The sequence below is a fragment of the Heterodontus francisci genome, chromosome 9, assembly GCF_036365525.1.
Source record: "Heterodontus francisci isolate sHetFra1 chromosome 9, sHetFra1.hap1, whole genome shotgun sequence".
Classification (NCBI taxonomy): domain Eukaryota; kingdom Metazoa; phylum Chordata; class Chondrichthyes; order Heterodontiformes; family Heterodontidae; genus Heterodontus; species Heterodontus francisci.
Genome location: NC_090379.1, coordinates 1,648,304 through 1,668,722, shown reverse-complemented (window position 1 = coordinate 1,668,722; position 20,419 = coordinate 1,648,304). Strand labels below are relative to the sequence as shown.

The window sequence follows — 20,419 nt, the reverse complement described above, 5'->3', positions numbered from 1 at the left end:
AGCAATGCACCAAGGCTCCTTAGACAGCACCTTCCAAACCCACAACCTCTACCAACTAGAAGAACAAGGGCAGCAAATGCATGGAAACACCACCACCTGTAAGTTCCCCTCCAAGCCACACACCATCCTGACCTGGAACTATATCACCGTTCCTTCACTGTCGCTGGATCAAAATCCTGGAACTCCCTTCCTAACAGCACTGTGGGTATACCTACCCCACATGGACTGCAGCAGTTCAAGAAGGTAGCCAAGGGCAATTAGGGATGGGCAATAAATGCTGGCCTGGCCAGCGACGCCCAAATCCCATGAATGAAAAAAAATAAGCCTTCCAAAAGGTTTAATTTAAAGGGTTAGGTCATGGCAGGAGAGTTCAAAGCCGTGGTGTGCTCCTCATGCTCTATGTGGGAAGTCAGGAACAATTCCAGTGCCCGGAACCAACCCATGTGCAGGAAGTGTCTCCAGCTGCAGTTTCTGAAAGCCCAGGTTTCAGAGCTAGAGCAGTGGCTGGGGACACTGTGGAGCATCCACGAGGGGGAGAGTATCGTGGATCATACATTTAGCGAGGTGGTCACACCGCAGGCTCAGACTCCACAGGCAGGAGGGGAATGGGTGCCCACCAGGCAGAGCAAGAGGACAAGGCAAGCAGTGCAGGCATCTCCCGTGGCTTCTTTCTTTTTTGGGCCTCCTTATCTCGAGAGACAATGGATACGCGCCTGGAGGTGGTCAGTGGTTTGTGAAGCAGCGCCTGGAGTGGCTATAAAGGCCAATTCTGGAGTGACAGGCTCTTCCACAGGTGCTGCAGAGAAATTTGTTTGTCGGGGCTGTTGCACAGTTGGCTCTCCCCTTGCGCCTCTGTCTTTTTTCCTGCCAACTACTAAGTCTCTTCGACTCGCCACAATTTAGCCCTGTCTTTATGGCTGCCCGCCAGCTCTGGCGAATGCTGGCAACTGACTCCCACGACTTGTGATCAATGTCACACGATTTCATGTCGCGTTTGCAGACGTCTTTATAGCGGAGACATGGACGGCCGGTGGGTCTGATACCAGTGGCGAGCTCGCTGTACAATGTGTCTTTGGGGATCCTGCCATCTTCCATGTGGCTCACATGGACAAGCCATCTCAAGCGCCGCTGACTCAGTAGTGTGTATAAGCTGGGGGTGTTGGCCGCTTCAAGGACTTCTGTGTTGGAGATACGGTCCTGCCACCTGATGCCAAGTATTCTCCGAAGGCAGCGAAGATGGAATGAATTGAGACGTCGCTCTTGGCTGGCATACGTTGTCCAGGCCTCGCTGCCATAGAGCAAGGTACTGAGGACACAGGCCTGATACACTCGGACTTTTGTGTTCCGTGTCAGTGCGCCATTTTCCCACACTCTCTTGGCCAGTCTGGACATAGCAGTGGAAGCCTTACCCATGCGCTTGTTGATTTCTGCATCTAGAGACAGGTTACTGGTGATAGTTGAGCCTAGGTAGGTGAACTCTTGAACCACTTCCAGAGCGTGGTCGCCAATATTGATGGATGGAGCATTTCTGACGTCCTGCCCCATGATGTTCGTTTTCTTGAGGCTGATGGTTAGGCCAAATTCATTGCAGGCAGACGCAAACCTGTCGATGAGACTCTGCAGGCACTCTTCAGTGTGAGATGTTAAAGCAGCATCGTCAGCAAAGAGGAGTTCTCTGATGAGGACTTTCCGTACTTTGGACTTCGCTCTTAGACGGGCAAGGTTGAACAACCTGCCCCCTGATCTTGTGTGGAGGAAAATTCCTTCTTCAGAGGATTTGAACGCATGTGAAAGCAGCAGGGAGAAGAAAATCCCAAAAAGTGTGGGTGCGAGAACACAGCCCTGTTTCACACCACTCAGGATAGGAAAGGGCTCTGATGAGGAGCCACCATGTTGAATTGTGCCTTTCATATTGTCATGGAATGAGGTGATGATACTTAGTAGCTTTGGTGGACATCCGATCTTTTCTAGTAGTCTGAAGAGACCACGTCTGCTGACGAGGTCAAAGGCTTTGGTGAGATCAATGAAAGCAATGTAGAGGGGCATCTGTTGTTCACGGCATTTCTCCTGTATCTGACGAAGGGAGAACAGCATGTCAATGGTCGATCTCTCTGCACGAAAGCCACACTGTGCCTCAGGGTAGACGCGCTCGGCCAGCTTCTGGAGCCTGTTCAGAGCGACTCGAGCAAAGACTTTCCCCATTATGCTGAGCAGGGAGATTCCACGGTAGTTGTTGCAGTCACCGCGGTCACCTTTGTTTTTATAGAGGGTGATGATGTTGGCATCGCGCATGTCCTGGGGTACTGCTCCCTCGTCCCAGCACAGGCATAGCAGTTCATGTAGTGCTGAGAGTATAGCAGGCTTGGCACTCTTGATTATTTCAGGGGTAATGCTGTCCTTCCCAGGGGCTTTTCTGCTGGCTAGGGAATCAATGGCATCACTGAGTTCCGATTTGGTTGGCTGTATGTCCAGCTCATCCATGACTGGTAGAGGCTGGGCTGCATTGAGGGCAGTCTCAGTGACAGCATTCTCTCCGGAGTACAGTTCTAGGTAGTGCTCAACCCAGCGGTCCATCTGTTTGCGTTGGTCAGTGATTATGTCCCCCGATTTAGATTTGAGGGGGGCGATCTTCTTGATGGTTTGCCCAAGAGCTCTCTTCATGCCATCATACATTCCTCTGATGTTTCCGGTGTCTGAGGCCAGCTGAATATGACTGCATAGGTGTTGCCAGTAGTCGTTTGCGCAACGCCTAGCTGTTCTTTGTGCAGTACTTCTGGCTGCTTTAAGTGCTGCGGATGTTAAATCGCTGGGGGCTTTCTTGTAGTTCAACAGTGCAATGCGCTTAGCGGCTATGACAGGTTCCAGCTCTTCATTATGAGATTGAAACCAGTCTGCATTTCTCTTCGCACTTTTGCCGTAGGTGGTCAAAGCTGACTCATAGATGGCGTCTCTGATGTGGGCCCACTTGGTCTCAGCATCCCCTGTGGGAGTGTTTTGAAGGGCTATTCCCCTGCAAAACAGATATACTGCTTTGGATACTGTTGGTGGGAATGGCCTCTCAGGGGAAAGCAGCAACAGCCCAATTCATTGCATCACAGTTGGCTCTGCTGCACAGGGGAGGAGTAAAAAGTGTGGGAATGCAATAGTTATAGGGGATTAAATTGTAAGGGGAATAGACAGGCGTTTCTGTGGCCGCAAAAGAGACTCCAGGATGTTATGTTGCCTCTTTGGTGCTAGGACCAAGGATGTCTCAGAGCTGTTACAGGACATCCTGAAGGGGGAGGGTGAACAGCCAGTGGTCGTGGTACACATTGGTACAAACGACATAGGTAAAAAAAAAAGGATGAGGTCCTAAAAACAGAATATCGGGAGCTAGGAAGTTGAAAAGTAGGACCTCAAAGGTTTTGATCTCATGATTACTACCAGTGCCACGTGCAAGTCAGAGTAGAAATAGCAAGATATATCAGATGAATACGTGGCTGAAGAGATGGTGTGGTGGGGCAAAAACTGTTAGTAGGGGTTGTATATAGACCCACTAACTGTAGTGGTGATGTTGGGAATGGCATTAAACAGGAAATTAGAGACGCATGCGATAAAGGAACATCTGTAATTATGGGTGACATTAATCTGCATATAGATTGGGCAAATTGGGGAAGGCAGCAGTAGCCAGGTCCATGGCACCGTGGCTGGCTCTGCTGTTCAGAAGGGCGGGAAAAAGAGTGGAAGGGCTATAGTCGTAGGGGATTCGATTGTAATGGGAGTAGATAGGCGGTTCTGTGGTCGAAAACGAGGCTCCCGAATGGTATGTTGCCTCCCAGGTGCACGGGTCAGGGATGTCTCAGATCGGCTGCAGAACATTCTAAAGGGGGAGGGTGAACAGCCAGTTGTCATTGTGCACATAGGCACCAATGATATAGGTAAAAAACGGGATGAGGTCCGACAAGCAGAGTTTAGGGAGTTAGGAGCCAAGTTAAAAAGTAGGACCTCAGAGGTAGTAATCTCAGGATTACTACCAGTGCCACGTGATAGTCAGAGTAAAAATGAAAGGATAGTCAGGATGAATGCGTGGCTTGAGAGATGGTGCAGGAAGGAGGGGTTCAGATTTTTGGGACATTGGGACCGGTTCTGGGGGAGGTGGGACTAATACAAATTGGACGGTCTACACCTGGGCCGGACTGGAACCAATGTCCTTGGAGGTGCTTTTGCTAACGCTGTTGGGGAGGGTTTAAACTAATGTGGCAGGGGGATGGGAACCAATTGAGGTCAGTTGACAGTAAGGAGGTAGTAACAAAAGCCTGTAAGGAACTAGATAATGAAGTCAGTGTGACTAAGGGGAAGAGCAGGCAGGGAGCAGATGATGAATATAAAGGGACTGGTGGTCTGAGGTGCATTTGTTTTAATGCAAGAAGTGTAATAGGTAAGGCAGATGAACTTAGGGCTTGGATTAGTACCTGGGAGTATGATGTTATTGCTATTACTGAGACTTGGTTGAGGGAAGGGCATGATTGGCAACTAAATATCCCAGGATATCGATGCTTCAGGCGGGATAGAGAGGGAGGTAAAAGGGGTGGAGGAGTTGCATTACTGGTCAAAGAGGATATCACAGCTGTGCTGAAGGAGGGCGCTATGGAGGACTCGAGCAGTGAGGCAATATGGACAGAACTCAGAAATAGGAAGGGTGCGGTAACAATGTTGGGGCTGTACTACAGGCCTCCCAACAGCGAGCGTGAGATAGAGGTACAAATATGTAAACAGATTATGGAAAGATGTAGGAGCAACAGGGTGGTGGTGATAGGAGATTTTAATTTTCCCAACATTGACTGGGATTCGCTTAGTGTTAGAGATCCAGATGGAGCAGAATTTGTAAGGAGCATCCAGGAGGGTTTTCTAGAGCAGTATGTAAATAGTCCAACTCGGGAAGGGGCCATACTGGACCTGGTGTTGGGGAATGAGCCCGGCCAGGTTGTTGAAGTTTCAGTAGGGGACTACTTTGGGAATAGTGATCACAATTCCGTAAGTTTTAGAATACTCATGGACAAAGACGAGAGTGGTCCTAAAGGAAGAGTGCTAAATTGGGGGAAGGCCAACTATACCAAAATTCGGCAGGAGCTGGGAAATGTAGATTGGGAGCAGCTGTTTGAAGGTAAATCCACATGTGATATGTGGGAGGCTTTTAAAGAGAGGTTGATTAGCGTGCAGGAGAGACATGTTCCTGTGAAAATGAGGGATAGAAATGGCAAGATTAGGGAACCATGGATGACAGGTGAAATTGTGAGACTAGCTAAGAGGAAAAAGGAAGCATACATAAGGTCTAGGCGGCTGATGAAAGACGAAGCTTTGAAAGAATATCGGGAATGTCGGACCAATCTGAAACGAGGAATTAAGAGGGCTAAAAGGGGTCATGAAATATCTTTAGCAAACAGGGTTAAGGAAAATCCCAAAGCCTTTTATTCATATATAAGGAGAAAGAGAGTAACCAGAGAAAGGATTGGCCCACTAAAGGACAAAGGAGGAATGTTATGCTTGGACTCAGAGAAAATGGGTGAGATTCTAAACGAGTACTTTGCATCGGTATTCAGCGAGGAGAGGGACATGACGGATGTTGAGGTTGGGAACAGATGTTTGATTACTCTAGGTCAAGTCGGCATAAGGAGGGAGGAAGTGTTGGGTATTCTAAAGGGCATTAAGGTGGACAAGTCCCCAGGTCCGGATGGGATCTATCCCAGGTTACTGAGGGAAGTGACAGAGGAAATAGCTGGGGCCTTAACAGATATCTTTGCAGCATCCTTAAACACGGGTGAGGTCCCGGAGGACTGGAGAATTGCTAATGTTGTCCCCTTGTTTAAGAAGGGTAGCAGGGATAATCCAGGTAATTATAGACCGGTGAGCCTGACGTCAGTGGTAGGGAAGCTGCTGGAGAAGATACTGAGGGATAGGATCTATTCCCATTTGGAAGAAAATGGGCTCATCAGTGATAGGCAACATGGTTTTGTGCAGGGAAGGTCATGTCTTACCAACTTAATAGAATTCTTTGAGGAAGTGACAAAGTTGATTGATGAGGGAAGGGATGTCGATGTCATATACATGGACTTCAGTAAGGCGTTTGATAAGGTTCCCCATGGCAGGCTGATGGAGAAAGTGAAGGCGCTTGGGGTCCAAGGTGTACTAGCTAGATGGATAAAGAACTGGCTGGGCAACAGGAGACAGAGAGTAGCAGTAGAGGGATGTTTCTCAAAATGGAGACGTGTGACCAGTGGTGTTCCACAGGGATCCGTGCTGGGACCACTGTTGTTTGTGATATACATTAATGATTTGGAGGAAAGTATAGGTGGACTGATTAGCAAATTTGCAGACGGCACTAAGATTGGTGGAGTAGCAGATAGTGAAGGGGACTGTCAGAGAATACAGCAGAATATAGATAGATTGGAGAGTTGGGCAGAGAAATGGCAGATGGAGTTCAATCAGGGCAAATGCGAGGTGATGCATTTTGGAAGATCCAATTCAAGAGTGAACTATACAGTAAATGGAAAAGTCCTGGGGAAAATTGATGTCCAGAGAGATTTGGGTGTTCAGGTCCACTGTTCCCTGAAGGTTGCAACGCAGGTAAATAGAGTGGTCAAGAAGGCATACGGCATGCTTTCCTTCATCGGACGGGGCATTGAGTACAAGAGTTGGCAGGTCATGTTACAGTTGTATAGGACTTTGGTTCGGCCACATTTGGAATACTGCGTACAGTTCTGGTCGCCACATTATCAAAAGGATGTGGATGCATTGGAGAGGGTGCAGAGGAGGTTCACCAGGATGTTGCCTGGTATGGAGGGCGCTAGTTATGAAGAGAGGTTGAGCAGATTAGGATTATTTTCATTAGAAAGACGGAGGTTGAGGGGGGACCTGATTGAGGTGTACAAAATCATGAGAGGTATAGACAGGGTGGATAGCAAGAGGCTATTTCCCAGAGTGGGGGTTTCAATTACTAGAGGACACGAGTTCAAAGTGAAAGGGGAAAAGTTTAGGGGGGATATGCGTGGAAAGTTCTTTACGCAGAGGGTGGTGGGCGCATGGAACGCATTGCCAGCGGAGGTGGTAGATGCGGGCACGATGGAGTCATTTAAGATGTATCTGGACAGATACATGAATGGGAAGGAAGAAAAGAGATACAGAACCTTAGAAAATAGGCGACATGTTTAGAGAGAGGATCTGGATCGGCGCAGGCTTGGAGGGCCGAAGGGCCTGTTCCTGTGCTGTAATTATCTTTGTTCTTTGTTCTTTGTAAGTCACAATACCATTGAGGAGGAATTCATGTAGTGTTTATGGGATGGTTTTCTTGACCAATACGTTGAGGAGCCAACTAGAGAACAGGCCATCCTAGGCTGGGTATTGTGTAATGAGAGAGGAATAATTGACAATCTAGTTGTGCAAGACCCCTTGGTGATGAGCAACCATAATATGATAGAATTCTTCATCAAGATGGAGAATGACGTAGTTGATTCTGAGACTTCTTTTGGGCCTCCTTATCTCGAGAGACAATGGATACGCGCCTGGAGGTGGTCAGTGGTTTGTGAAGCAGCGCCTGGAGTGGCTATAAAGGCCAATTCTGGAGTGACAGGCTCTTCCACAGGTGCTGCAGAGAAATTTGTTTGTTGGGGCTGTTGCACAGTTGGCTCTCCCCTTGCGCCTCTGTCTTTTTTCCTGCCAACTACTAAGTCTCTTCGACTCGCCACAATTTAGCCCTGTCTTTATGGCTGCCCGCCAGCTCTGGCGAATGCTGGCAACTGACTCCCACGACTTGTGATCAATGTCACACGATTTCATGTCGCGTTTGCAGACGTCTTTATAACGGAGACATGGACGGCCGGTGGGTCTGATACCAGTGGCGAGCTCGCTGTACAATGTGTCTTTGGGGATCCTGCCATCTTCCATGCGGCTCACATGGCCAAGCCATCTCAAGCGCCGCTGACTCAGTAGTGTGTATAAGCTGGGGATGTTGGCCGCTTCAAGGACTTCTGTGTTGGAGATATAGTCCTGCCACCTGATGCCAAGTATTCTCCGAAGGCAGCGAAGATGGAATGAATTGAGACGTCGCTCTTGGCTGGCATACGTTGTCCAGGCCTCGCTGCCATAGAGCAAGGTACTGAGGACACAGGCCTGATACACTCGGACTTTTGTGTTCCGTGTCAGTGCGCCATTTTCCCACACTCTCTTGGCCAGTCTGAACATAGCAGTGGAAGCCTTACCCATGCGCTTGTTGATTTCTGCATCTAGAGACAGGTTACTGGTGATAGTTGAGCCTAGGTAGGTGAACTCTTGAACCACTTCCAGAGCGTGGTCGCCAATATTGATGGATGGAGCATTTCTGACATCCTGCCCCATGATGTTCGTTTTCTTGAGGCTGATGGTTAGGCCAAATTCATTGCAGGCAGACGCAAACCTGTCGATGAGACTCTGCAGGCATTCTTCAGTGTGAGATGTTAAAGCAGCATCGTCAGCAAAGAGGAGTTCTCTGATGAGGACTTTCCGTACTTTGGACTTCGCTCTTAGACGGGCAAGGTTGAACAACCTGCCCCCTGATCTTGTGTGGAGGAAAATTCCTTCTTCAGAGGATTTGAACGCATGTGAAAGCAGCAGGGAGAAGAAAATCCCAAAAAGTGTGGGTGCGAGAACACAGCCCTGTTTCACACCACTCAGGATAGGAAAGGGCTCTGATGAGGAGCCACCATGTTGAATTGTGCCTTTCATATTGTCATGGAATGAGGTGATGATACTTAGTAGCTTTGGTGGACATCCGATCTTTTCTAGTAGTCTGAAGAGACCACGTCTGCTGACGAGGTCAAAGGCTTTGGTGAGATCAATGAAAGCAATGTAGAGGGGCATCTGTTGTTCACGGCATTTCTCCTGTATCTGACGAAGGGAGAACAGCATGTCAATAGTCGATCTATCTGCACGAAAGCCACACTGTGCCTCAGGGTAGACGCGCTCGGCCAGCTTCTGGAGCCTGTTCAGAGCGACTCGAGCAAAGACTTTCCCCACTATGCTGAGCAGGGAGATTCCACGGTAGTTGTTGCAGTCACCGCGGTCACCTTTGTTTTTATAGAGGGTGATGATGTTGGCATCGCGCATGTCCTGGGGTACTGCTCCCTCGTCCCAGCACAGGCATAGCAGTTCATGTAGTGCTGAGAGTATAGCAGGCTTGGCACTCTTGATTATTTCAGGGGTAATGCTGTCCTTCCCAGGGGCTTTTCCGCTGGCTAGGGAATCAATGGCATCACTGAGTTCCGATTTGGTTGGCTGTATGTCCAGCTCATCCATGACTGGTAGAGGCTGGGCTGCATTGAGGGCAGTCTCAGTGACAGCATTCTCCCTGGAGTACAGTTCTAGGTAGTGCTCAACCCAGCGGGCCATCTGTTTGCGTTGGTCAGTGATTATGTCCCCCGATTTAGATTTGAGGGGGGTGATCTTCTTGATGGTTGGCCCAAGAGCTCTCTTCATGCCATCATACATTCCTCTGATGTTTCCGGTGTCTGAGGCCAGCTGAATATGACTGCATAGGTGTTGCCAGTAGTTGTTTGCGCAACGCCTAGCTGTTCTTTGTGCAGTACTTCTGGCTGCTTTAAGTGCTGCGGATGTTAAATCGCTGGGGGCTTTCTTGTAGTTCAAAAGTGCAGACTAGGATCCTGAATCTTAATAAAGGAAACTACGAAGGTGTGAGGCGCGAGTTGGCTATGATGGTTTGGGAAACGTTACTTGAAGGGATAACGGTGGATAGGCAATGGCAAACATTCAAAGAGTGCATGGATGAACTGCAACAATTGTCTATTCCTGTCTGATGCAAAAGTAAAATGGAAAAGGTAGCCAAACCATGGCTTACAAGGGAAATTAGAGATAGCTTCAGATCCAAAGAAGAGGCATACAAATTCACCAGAAAAAACAACAGACCTGGGGATTGGGAGCAGTTTAGAATTCAGCAAAAGAGGACCAAGGCATTGATTAAGAAGGCGAAAAGAGAGTAAGCTTGCAGGGAACATAAAAACTGACTGTAAAAGTTTCTTCTATAGGTATGTGAAGAGAAAAAGATTGGTGAAGACAAATGTTACTGTCAGAAACAGGGGAATTTATTATGGGCAACAAAGAAATGGCTGACCAACTAAATGCATACTTTGGTTCTGTCTTCACAAAGGAGGACACAAATATCATACCAGAAATGTTGGGGAACACAGGGCTTAGTGAGAGAGAGGAACTGAAGGAAATCAGTATTAGTAGAGAAATGGTGCTGGGAAAATTGATGGGATTGAAGGCCAATAAATCCCCAGGGCCTCATAATCTACATCCCAGAGTACTTAAGGAAGTGGCCCTAGAAATAGTGGATGCATTGGTGGTCATCTTCCAAGATTCTATAGACTCTGGAATAGTTCCTACAGATTGGAGGGTAGCTAATGTAACCCCACTATTTAAAAAGGGAGGTAGAAAGAAGCCAGGGAATTATAGACCTGATGTCGGTAGTGGGGAAAATTCTGGAGTCCATTATCAAAGATTTTATAGCTGAGCACTTGGAGAACAGTGGTAGAATCGGATAGAGTCAGCATGGATTTACAAAAGGGAAATCATGCTTGACAAATCTACTAGAATTCTTCAAGGATGTAACTAGTGGAGTTAATAAGGGGGAGCCAGTGGATGTGGTTTATTTGAACTTGCAGAAGGCTTTCAACAAAGTCCCACTTAAGAGATTAGCATGTAAAATTAAAGCGCATGGGATTGGGGGTAGTGTATTGCGATGGATAGAAAATTGTTTGGCAGACAGGAAACAAGGAGTAGGAATAAACGGGTCTTTTTCTGAATGGCAGGCAGTGACTAGTGGGGTACCGCAGGGCTTGGTGCTAGGACCCCAGCTATTCACATATATTAATGATTTAGATGAGGGAACTAAATGTAATATCTCCAAATTTTCAGATGACACAAAACTGGGTGGGAGGGTGAGGTGTGAGGAGGATGCAGGGAGGCTTCAGGGTGATTTGGACAAGTTGAGAGAGTGGGCTAATGCATGGCAGATGCAGTATAATGTGGATAAATGTGAGGTTATCCACTTTGGTAGCAAAAACAGGAAGGCAGATTATCTGAACGGCTATAAACTGAGAGAGGGGAATATGCAATGAGACCTGGGTGTTGTACACCAGTCGCTGAAGGTAAGCATGCAGGGGCAACAGGCGGTAAAGGCGGCAAATGGTATGTTGGCCTTCATAGCGAGAGGTTTCGAGTACAGGAGCAGGGATGTTTTGCTGCAATTATACAGGGCCTTGGTGAGGCCACACCTGGAATATTGTGTGCAGTTTTGGTCTCCTTATCTGAGCAACGATGTTCTTGCTGTCGAGGAAGTGCAGCGAAGGTTTACCAGACTGATTCCTGGGACAGCAGGACTGACGTATGAGGAGAGATTGAGTCGGTTAGGATTATATTCGCAAGAGTTCAGAAGAGTGAGGGGGGGATCTCATAGAAACCTATAAAATTCTAACAGGACTTGACAGGGTAGATGCAGGAAGGATGTTCCCGATGGTGGGGGAGTCCAGAACCAGGGGTCATAGTCTAAGGATACGAGGTAAACTTTTCAGGACTGAGATGAGGAGAAATTTCTTCACCCAGAGAGTCGTGAGCCTGTGGAATTCACTACCACAGAAAGCAGTTGAGGTGAAAACATTGAATGTTTTCAAGAAAGAGTTGGATATAGCTCTTGGGGCGAAAGGGATCAAAGGGTATGGGGGGAAAGTGGGAACAGGTTACTGAGTTGGATGATCAGCCATGATCATAATGAATGGTGGAGCAGGCTCGAAGGGCCTACTCCTGCTCCTATTTTCTACGTTTCTATGCCTTTTTAACAGCCTTCTCAACTATTCCTGCCACCTTCAAAGCCAGAATAACCTTAAAATATGAGCTAAACCTACAGGAGTGAAATCATGAAAAACTTTTTCTCACAAAGGATAGTGGAAATCTGAAACTCTCTTCTCCAGAAGGCTGTTGATGCTTGGGGAACAACTTGAATTTTGCAAGACTGAGATAGATATTTTTATTGGGTAAAGGTATCAAGAGATATGGAACAAAGATAGCTAAATGGAGCTGCAGTACAGATTAGCCATCAGCTGATTGAATGACACAGGGGCTGATTGGCCTCCTCATGTTCCTGTGTAGCAGGTACAAGGGGCTGATTGGCCTCCTCTTGTTCCTTTGTTTCAATTCCTAGTCACTCTCTAATTGTTCACACTATTCTGACAAAGCTTTAACTGTGCGCTTTTATTTTTTCTTCATTTGTGTGCAGACATTTAAAAGTTTTGCATTATTTATTGGTTCTGGTCTTGGAGAAGTGTGGTCAGCAGGTTGTGTGTCTCTGGAATCAGGCCTGTGCTCCTCCAGTTCAAAATGCAGGCTGCCTTCTAAATAATGTGGTACTATGATGGTCTGAACTCCACCTGGCCTATAAACAGAGGCTGCTGCAGCTGCTGGTTGTCGTCACTGTGTCCCTAATGCAAGCTTTTTTTTCCCACGTATCACAGGAGTTATCCAGAAAGACGGAGGATGGAATCTGCAGTTCCATAATCTTAAACGAAGCAGCACTCTGAAGAGAACCAGCCAAATCCACGGATAGAGCCATGGACACTCAGCCAGCACCGTGAGCTCCATCTACAAAGCCAGCAAAGACTGCTTTATACCTGCAGATTTTCTTTGAAACTGATTTGTCAAAGTCTAGTATTTTGAATACGTATCATGATCACCTCATCAGCATTAACTAAACCGGTACCCCTCCAGAAAAGCACTTCCATAATAAAACTCATCATGTTGCTATTTTCCAATTTCTGGGCATCAGTAAAATCTTTCGTCTTCTGAGGGACTTGTGCTGGCAATCCGAGTAGGGGTGCTGTACACAGACATTGTGTATAAGGGCCTCAGTCAATTGATTTTGAAATACCCCTTTAACAGATGTGACTACATAGCTCAACACTGATTTATTTTTTTTTTTATTTAGAGATACAGCACTGAAACAGGCCCTTCGGCCCACCGAGTCTGTGCCGACCATCAACCACCCATTTATACTAACCCTACAGTAATCCCATATTCCCTACCACCTACCTACACTAGGGGCAATTTACAATGGCCAATTACAGTCCCTTGAAAACAGCACAAACCACACATACAGACACCTGGAAAGAACCCAGAATTCTGCTCAACATTTTGTTCAGGATTCTGAACTCCATAGAAATAACAAACTGGTAGATGCCTGTAGTCCAAGCATAGGTGTACAACTGCTGCCTGCAGTCAGAATGTACAGCTGGAGCCTGTAGCCTGAGTCTGGATGTACAGCAATGAGGATCAAGTCTTTAAGATCCTTGCAGTGTGGGCAAACCCAGTGATTCAGTGTAGCCTCATCATTGTACTTTTAAAATAAAGTCTACTCAACAAGCCATCAATGTAAATGTATTAATTGAGGACAATGAAGGGTCATTTGGCCTGCTCCTGTGCTGCATCATCCGATCATTCTATGAAGTACAGCACAGCAAAAGCACAAGATGATTTAATCTCTTGATCCATTAAGTCTTGATGCTCCCAACTCTTCACTTTTCTGTTGGCTAAAACAGACGCTTTGTGAAAGAGTGCTGTTTATCAGCTGCTTGGCTCTGAGGCTGACGCAGGTCCTGTGCTTGTCAGGCCCACCTATTTTCTAAGAACAATAGTGAGATTTTATTCATTTACATTTGGAAAATAGCAGCACAAACTGCAGGATCAGCTGATGGTATTTCAAATTGAAAGAATGAGATAGGGTTCAGAATTATCAATAAAATCTCTAATAACTGCTAAAATGTGACCGATTTGATTGTTTCATTACATGACTTTGAAATGAGCACCAGTTCCAGCAGCTTTTGAATTGGCTGTATAATCTCCAGACAAGGTTACCACTGTCTTTGGTACAAATGCTTTTCACACAAACTGCATCTCCAATTGCACAACCAAAGAGGTCTACAGCACAGAAGGAGGCCATTCAGCCCACCATGTCTGTTCCGACTTTGCCAGAGCAATCCAAAATAATCTTAGTGACTTAACCATGTCATGCCAACTTTAACAGAAAGAGGATTTGCTTAACAGAGTTGTCTGTGGGCTTGCGGCAGTATGTTCCATAAGGAGCCGCGGTATGTTATGGAACTATAGAATGGTTACACCAGTGAAGGAGGCCATCATGTGCATGCCTACTCTCTGTAAGAGCAACTGAGCTAGTTCCACTCCCCAGCCCTTTCCCTGTAGCCTTGCAAATTTTTTCTCTTCACATAATTATGCAATTCCCTTTTGAAAGCCATGATTGAATCTGCCTCCACCACACTCTCTGAGTGCGTTCCAGATCCGAAACACTCACTGAACCTGCCTCCACCACACTCTCAGACAGTATATTCCAGATCCTAAACACTCATTGAACCTGCCTCCACCACACTCTCAGACAGTGCATTCCAGATCCTAAACACTCACTGAACCTGCCTCCACCACACTCTCAGACAGTACATTCCAGATCCTAAACACTCACTGAACCTGCCTCCACCACACTCTCAGACAGTGCATTCCAGATCCTAAACACTCACTGAACCTGCCTCCACCACACTCTCAGACAGTACATTCCAGATCCTAAACACTCACTGAACCTGCCTCCACCACACTCTCAGACAGTGCATTCCAGATCCCAAACACTCACTGAACCTGCCTCCACCACACTCTCAGACAGTGCATTCCAGATCCTAAACACTCACTGAACCTGCCTCCACCACACTCTCAGACAGTGCATTCCAGATCCTAAACACTCACTGAACCTGCCTCCACCACACTCTCAGACAGTGCATTCCAGATCCTAAACACTCACTGAGCCTGCCTCCAACACTCTCAGACAGTGCATTCCAGATCCTAAACACTCACTGAACCTGCCTCCAACACTCTCAGGCAGTGCATTCCAGATCCTAAACACTCACTGAACCTGCCTCCACCACACTCTCAGACAGTACATTCCAGATCCTAAACACTCATTGAACCTGCCTCCACCACACTCTCAGACAGTGCATTCCAGATCCTAAACACTCACTGAACCTGCCTCCACCACACTCTCAGACAGTACATTCCAGATCCTAAACACTCACTGAACCTGCCTCCACCACACTCTCAGACAGTGCATTCCAGATCCTAAACACTCACTGAACCTGCCTCCACCACACTCTCAGGCAATATGTTCCAGATCCTAAACATAAAAACATTTTTCCTCATGTCGCTGTTGGTTCTTTTGTCACTCACCTTATATCGATGTCCTCTGGTTCTCGACCCTTCTGCCAATACCAATAGTTTCTATCTACTCTGTCCAGACCCCACATGATTTTGGACACCTCTATCAAATCTCCTCTCAAATCTAATAACAGCCCCAGTTTCTCCAATATATCCACACAATGGAAGTCTTTCATCCCTAGAACCATTCTTCCTAAAGTGTGATGAGGTGGAGGTGAGTGGGGGAGGGATGTTGGTGATTAATGGGGGTGATATTGAGTGCAAGGGGGATGGGGATGTGGGGGGGCGAGTGGGATGTGGGGGGGGCGAGTGGGGTGCGAGTGCGGGATGTTGGGGGCGGGTGCGGGATGCTGGGGGTTGAGTAGCGATGTTGGGGATGAGTGCAGGATGCTGGGGGCCAGTGGGGGACGTTGGGGTTCAGTGGGGGACATTGGGTGTGAGGGGGTGAGTTGGGGTTGAGTGGGGGGGGTGAGTGAAGGGCTGCACCACTCACTGTCTGACTTCATGGATGAGAGCATCTACAGGGATTTAGGTGTTCTGGTGCATGAATCATGAACGGTTAGTATGCAGGTACAGCGAGTAATAAAGAAGGCTAATGGAATGCTATCCTTTATTACAAGAGGAATTGAAAATAAAAGTAAGGATGTTATGCTTCAGTTAACAACATCTCGAATACTGTGTGCAGTTTTGGTCTCCTTATTTAAGGAAGGATGTAAGTGCATTGGAGGTGGTTCAGAGGAGGTTGACTAGATTGAGTTCTGATGAAGGGTCACTGACCTGAAATGTTAACTCTGCTTCTCTCTCCACAGATGCTGCCAGACCTGTTGAGTATTTCCAACATTTGTTTTTATTTCAGTTTTCCAGCATCTGCAGTATTTTGCTTTTATTTTACAAAGTAATTCATGACAACGCTACTTCATCGGACACGCCATCAGGATGCGCCGAGGTGCGCACATGCGCAGACGGTCTCATGCCCCCTGCGCATGCGCTGCGGTCCGGCTTACCAGGACCGTTGTGTGCATGCGCAGAGGACGTCATCGCGTTATTTCGTCTTCCTCGCCGACGCGCCAGTTTGGCCTCTGCGCATGCGTCAAAGCTTCGGCGCGACTTTTTGAAAGTGGAAGGAGGGGAGGTTTCGTCGGGCATTTTCTTGCATTTTATCTGAATTATTTATTCGTTTTGGAGACTTGCTTCATTTTTATTTGACACAGGAGATTGTTCCAAGGTAAGTTGCTCTGCCTTTGTAAGTTGCTCTGAAAACATTTCCATTGGCTGGGCCACCGCATGTTCTCCAGTCCCTGTTGTCAGTTGCTCTGAAAACATTTCCATTGTCTGGGCCACTGCATGTTCTCCAGCCCCTGTTGTGAGTTGCTCTGAAAACATTTCCATTGTCTGGGCCACCGCATGTTCTCCAGCCCCTGTTGTGAGTTGCTCTGAAAACATTTCCATTGTCTGGGCTACCGCATGTAGCAGGATGAAGGCACAGTGACTGTGATTTCTGGCGCCAAACAGTACACACTGCAGATACATGATGGCCAGGCTACCTGCAGCTGCATCTTCTCCATTCAGACTTTGTTGCCCTGCAAATATGCTGTTGTTGTGCAGAGGCATCTGGGTCTGCCTTTGGACAGGCTCGCCCCCAATTGTCGCTGGCGTGCATCTCAGACACCAACGACGACAGGCATGGCTGCTGCCATTGTGATTACAGAGGAACAGCCAAGGCCCCTCAGCCACAATGAAAAATACAGCTTGCTTTCAGATCAATTGTACCAGCTACAACAGGCCGTTCTGCAGAGTGGAACGGCAGCATTCATGAGGAGACTGGACTGGCTGCGGCAACAGACTCTCCGCTGGCAGCAAGGACTGGCTGATGAGATGGAGCCATTTACTATGCCCAACAATTGCCCGGAAGCACCTACGGATGGAGGTGGCCGCGCGCTGGACATCAGTCACGTGTCACAAACCCTGGATCCTGAGTGTCTCACCCCCTGGCCTAATGTTCTGATGGACCATACATATGCCTGCCTGTTCAAATCTCCACTTCCCCTACCTGCGGTACCCTCTCCTTGCTGCTCAGTTACACAGTCACCTGCTCCTACACCCATCAGGGCAGTGCACATGGACACACAGTTACCTGCTCCTACACCCATCAGGGCAGTGCTCATGGGCACACAGTTACCTGCTCCTACACCCATCAGGGCAGTGCACATGGACACACAGTTACCTGCTCCTGCACCCATCAGGGCAGTGCTCATGGGCACACAGTTACCTGCTCCTACACCCATCAGGGCAGTGCTCATGGACACACAGCCACCTGTTTCCCCATCCGACGTTGAAACAACCATGCAGAGCCTTGTGAGACTCCGCAATTGCCAGTTGCTGCCTGTCAAGCAGAGAGGGCATCCAAAGGGGTCAAGCACTTGGGGAACATTCAGCAAGAAGAGACTGAGCACTAAAAGAAACAAGCATGCCGTGTCCAGTGGTAGCAGAAATGTGAATGCTCTTGCTGTGAACACAACTGGTGATAGTAGTAGGCAGGATTAAATGGGAATGGATGGAAAGACGCACGAGTAACATAACCACTGGCAGGGAACTGCTGGGCTAAATGGCCAGCTTTATGTTCATAGCCCAAAAGAAATGTGCTTCTTTTCCAGCACCCTCACATCAGTTCTGAAGAAGGGTCACTGACCCGAAACGTTAACTCTGCTTCTCTTTCCACAGATGCTGCCAGACCTGCTGAGTGATTCCAGCATTTCTTGTTTTTGTTCCCTCACATCATTCATGTTTTCCCTGAGAGCAGCATTGAACCATCACGAGATAGGGGCAGTAACATCATCCTGACTCCTACAGCTGAGGTGGGTACTAAGTGATTCATTGGCGGTGTTATCAGTACATGCCTTTACCGCAGAACACAAAGCATGCTCAACAGTAATTTCATTGGAGGGAGGGAAGCTCTGACACTGATGTTCTTTCCTTATTTTCTTTCATGTAAAACGTGCCCTTGAGAAAACAATCCTTGACACTTAAGGACGGCATTCAAGCAAAGGAGGCAGTGCAGGAGATGACACAAGGATGTGCTGATTCCTGCATCTGAGGTGGGTAATAAGTGCTTCATTGGCGACGTTATCAATTGGTGCCTTCACTGCAGAACTTAAAAAGGTGTGTGCAACAGTAATTTCAGTGGATGGAGGGAGGCAAGCTCTGACTCTGATTTGCTTTATTTCTTTTCATGTAAAACATGCCGTCGAGAAAACAATCCTTGAGACTTAAGGTCAGCATTCAAGCAACGAAGGCAACTAGATCATGCTGCGGAGCTCATCACGATGTGGAAAGGAACATTGCATTTATGGATGAATTGGGAATGCACATTGGGATGCGCTTGGGGAACATTCACCAAGAATAGACTGAGCTCAGACTCTTGTGACTTTAGAATTAGAATTAGAATTAGAATATTACAGCGCAGTACAGGCCCTTCGGCCCTCGATGTTGCGCCGATCATCTGACCTACACTATTCCATTTACATCCATATGTCTATCCAATGACCACTTAAATGCCCTTAAAGTTGGCGAGTCTACTACTGTTGCAGGCAGGGCGTTCCACGCCCCTACTACTCTCTGCGTAAAGAAACTACCTCTGACATCTGTCCTATATCTTTCACCCCTCAACTTAAAGCTATGTCCCCTCGTGTTTGCCATCCTCATCCGAGGAAAAAGACTCTCACTATCCACCCTATCTAACCCTCTGATTATCTTGTATGTCTCTATTAAGTCACCTCTCCTCCTCCTTCTCTCTAACGAAAACAACCCCAAGTCCCTCAGCCTTTCCTCGTAAGACCTTCCTTCCATACCAGGCAACATCCTAGTAAATCTCCTCTGCACCCTTTCCAAAGCTTCGACATCCTTCCTATAATGCGGTGACCAGAACTGCACGCAATACTCCAGGTGCGGCCTCACCAGAGTTTTGTACAGCTGCATCATGACCCCGTGGCTCTGAAACTCGATCCCCCTACTAATAAAGGCTAACACACCATATGCCTTCTTAACAGCCCTATTAACCTGGGTAGCAACTTTCAGGGATTTATGTACCTGGATACCAAGATCTCTCTGCTCATCTACACTACCAAGAATCTTCCCATTAGCCCAGTACTCTGCATTGCTGTTACTCCTTCCAAAGTGAATCACCTCACACTTCTCCGCATTTTTACCTTCTTCACATGGACAATACAGTAGTGGAATAGAGAGCCAAGCGTTTATTCACCACAAGGCTCTCAAGGAACAATCTCTTTATCTGTGCATAGCAGAGACTCGGCCTGTCTGTCTAACGGGAATGCTGGACACAACACTCATGTATCCATGCACAGCAGTTCCTCGGATACTTAATGAACTTAATAAAACTTTTCAATAATTAAACCCAGAATTGTTTAGGTTTTGTTTTGCATGTTATTTCCCTGACTTTGCAACTGCACTTCAGATATTCAACTATGGTGAGGGGGGGTAGAGGGAGGGGTGTTTGAAGAGGGGGAGGGGTGGGGAGTGCGGGGAGGGGTGGGGAGAGGGAGCATGCAAAATGCAGGGACCAAACAGTTGCAATGCCTGAAGTACTGAGGAGAAGTAGAGAAAGCAACTGGGTAGGGGAGAACGCAACTGGATTGGGCATCCGCAGCTGGAGGGAACGGCTGAATGGAGAGGGCCGGAAGCGAGAGGCCGTAGAGAGCCGCGGGGAGCGAGCGTGCGAAGACCTTGGTGTCACCGGGTCCAGGGACTGGCCAGTAAGTCTTTTGCTGTTGTGTTTATGGCGCATGCACAGAAAAAGGCACTCCCCTTCCGTTCTGCTGCTCCCACCCCCACTCTCACCCCTTCCTCCCTCTCCCCCCAGCTCTCCCCCTCCCCCCTTCCTTACCCCTCCCTCTCCCTCTTTCTCCCCCACCTCTCCCTTTTTCACCCCCCCTCCCCTCCCTCTTTCTCTCCCCCTCCCCTCCCCTCCCTCTTTCTCTCCTTCTTTCTCCCCCTCCCCCTGCCTTACCTCTCCCTCTTTCTCCCCCTCCCCCTGCCTTACCTCTCCCTCTTTCTCCCCTCCCTCTTTCTCCCCCTCCCCCTTCCTTACCTCTCCCTCTTTCGCCCCCCTCCC

General features: G+C 47.8%; 1 protein-coding gene across 2 annotated transcripts in view; it reads left to right on the top strand.

Moving 5' to 3' along the window:
* flvcr2a (FLVCR choline and putative heme transporter 2a) overlaps positions 1–13,829 on the top strand; it is a 347,150-nt gene extending 333,321 nt beyond the window's left edge. For both annotated transcript variants that reach the window (XM_068038429.1, XM_068038428.1), the window contains one exon: positions 12,537–13,829. In XM_068038429.1, the coding sequence (XP_067894530.1) occupies positions 12,537–12,602 (66 nt within the window). In that variant the 3' untranslated portion in view covers positions 12,603–13,829. The remainder of the gene's footprint in view (positions 1–12,536) is intronic.
* Positions 13,830–20,419: the final 6,590 nt, after the last annotated feature.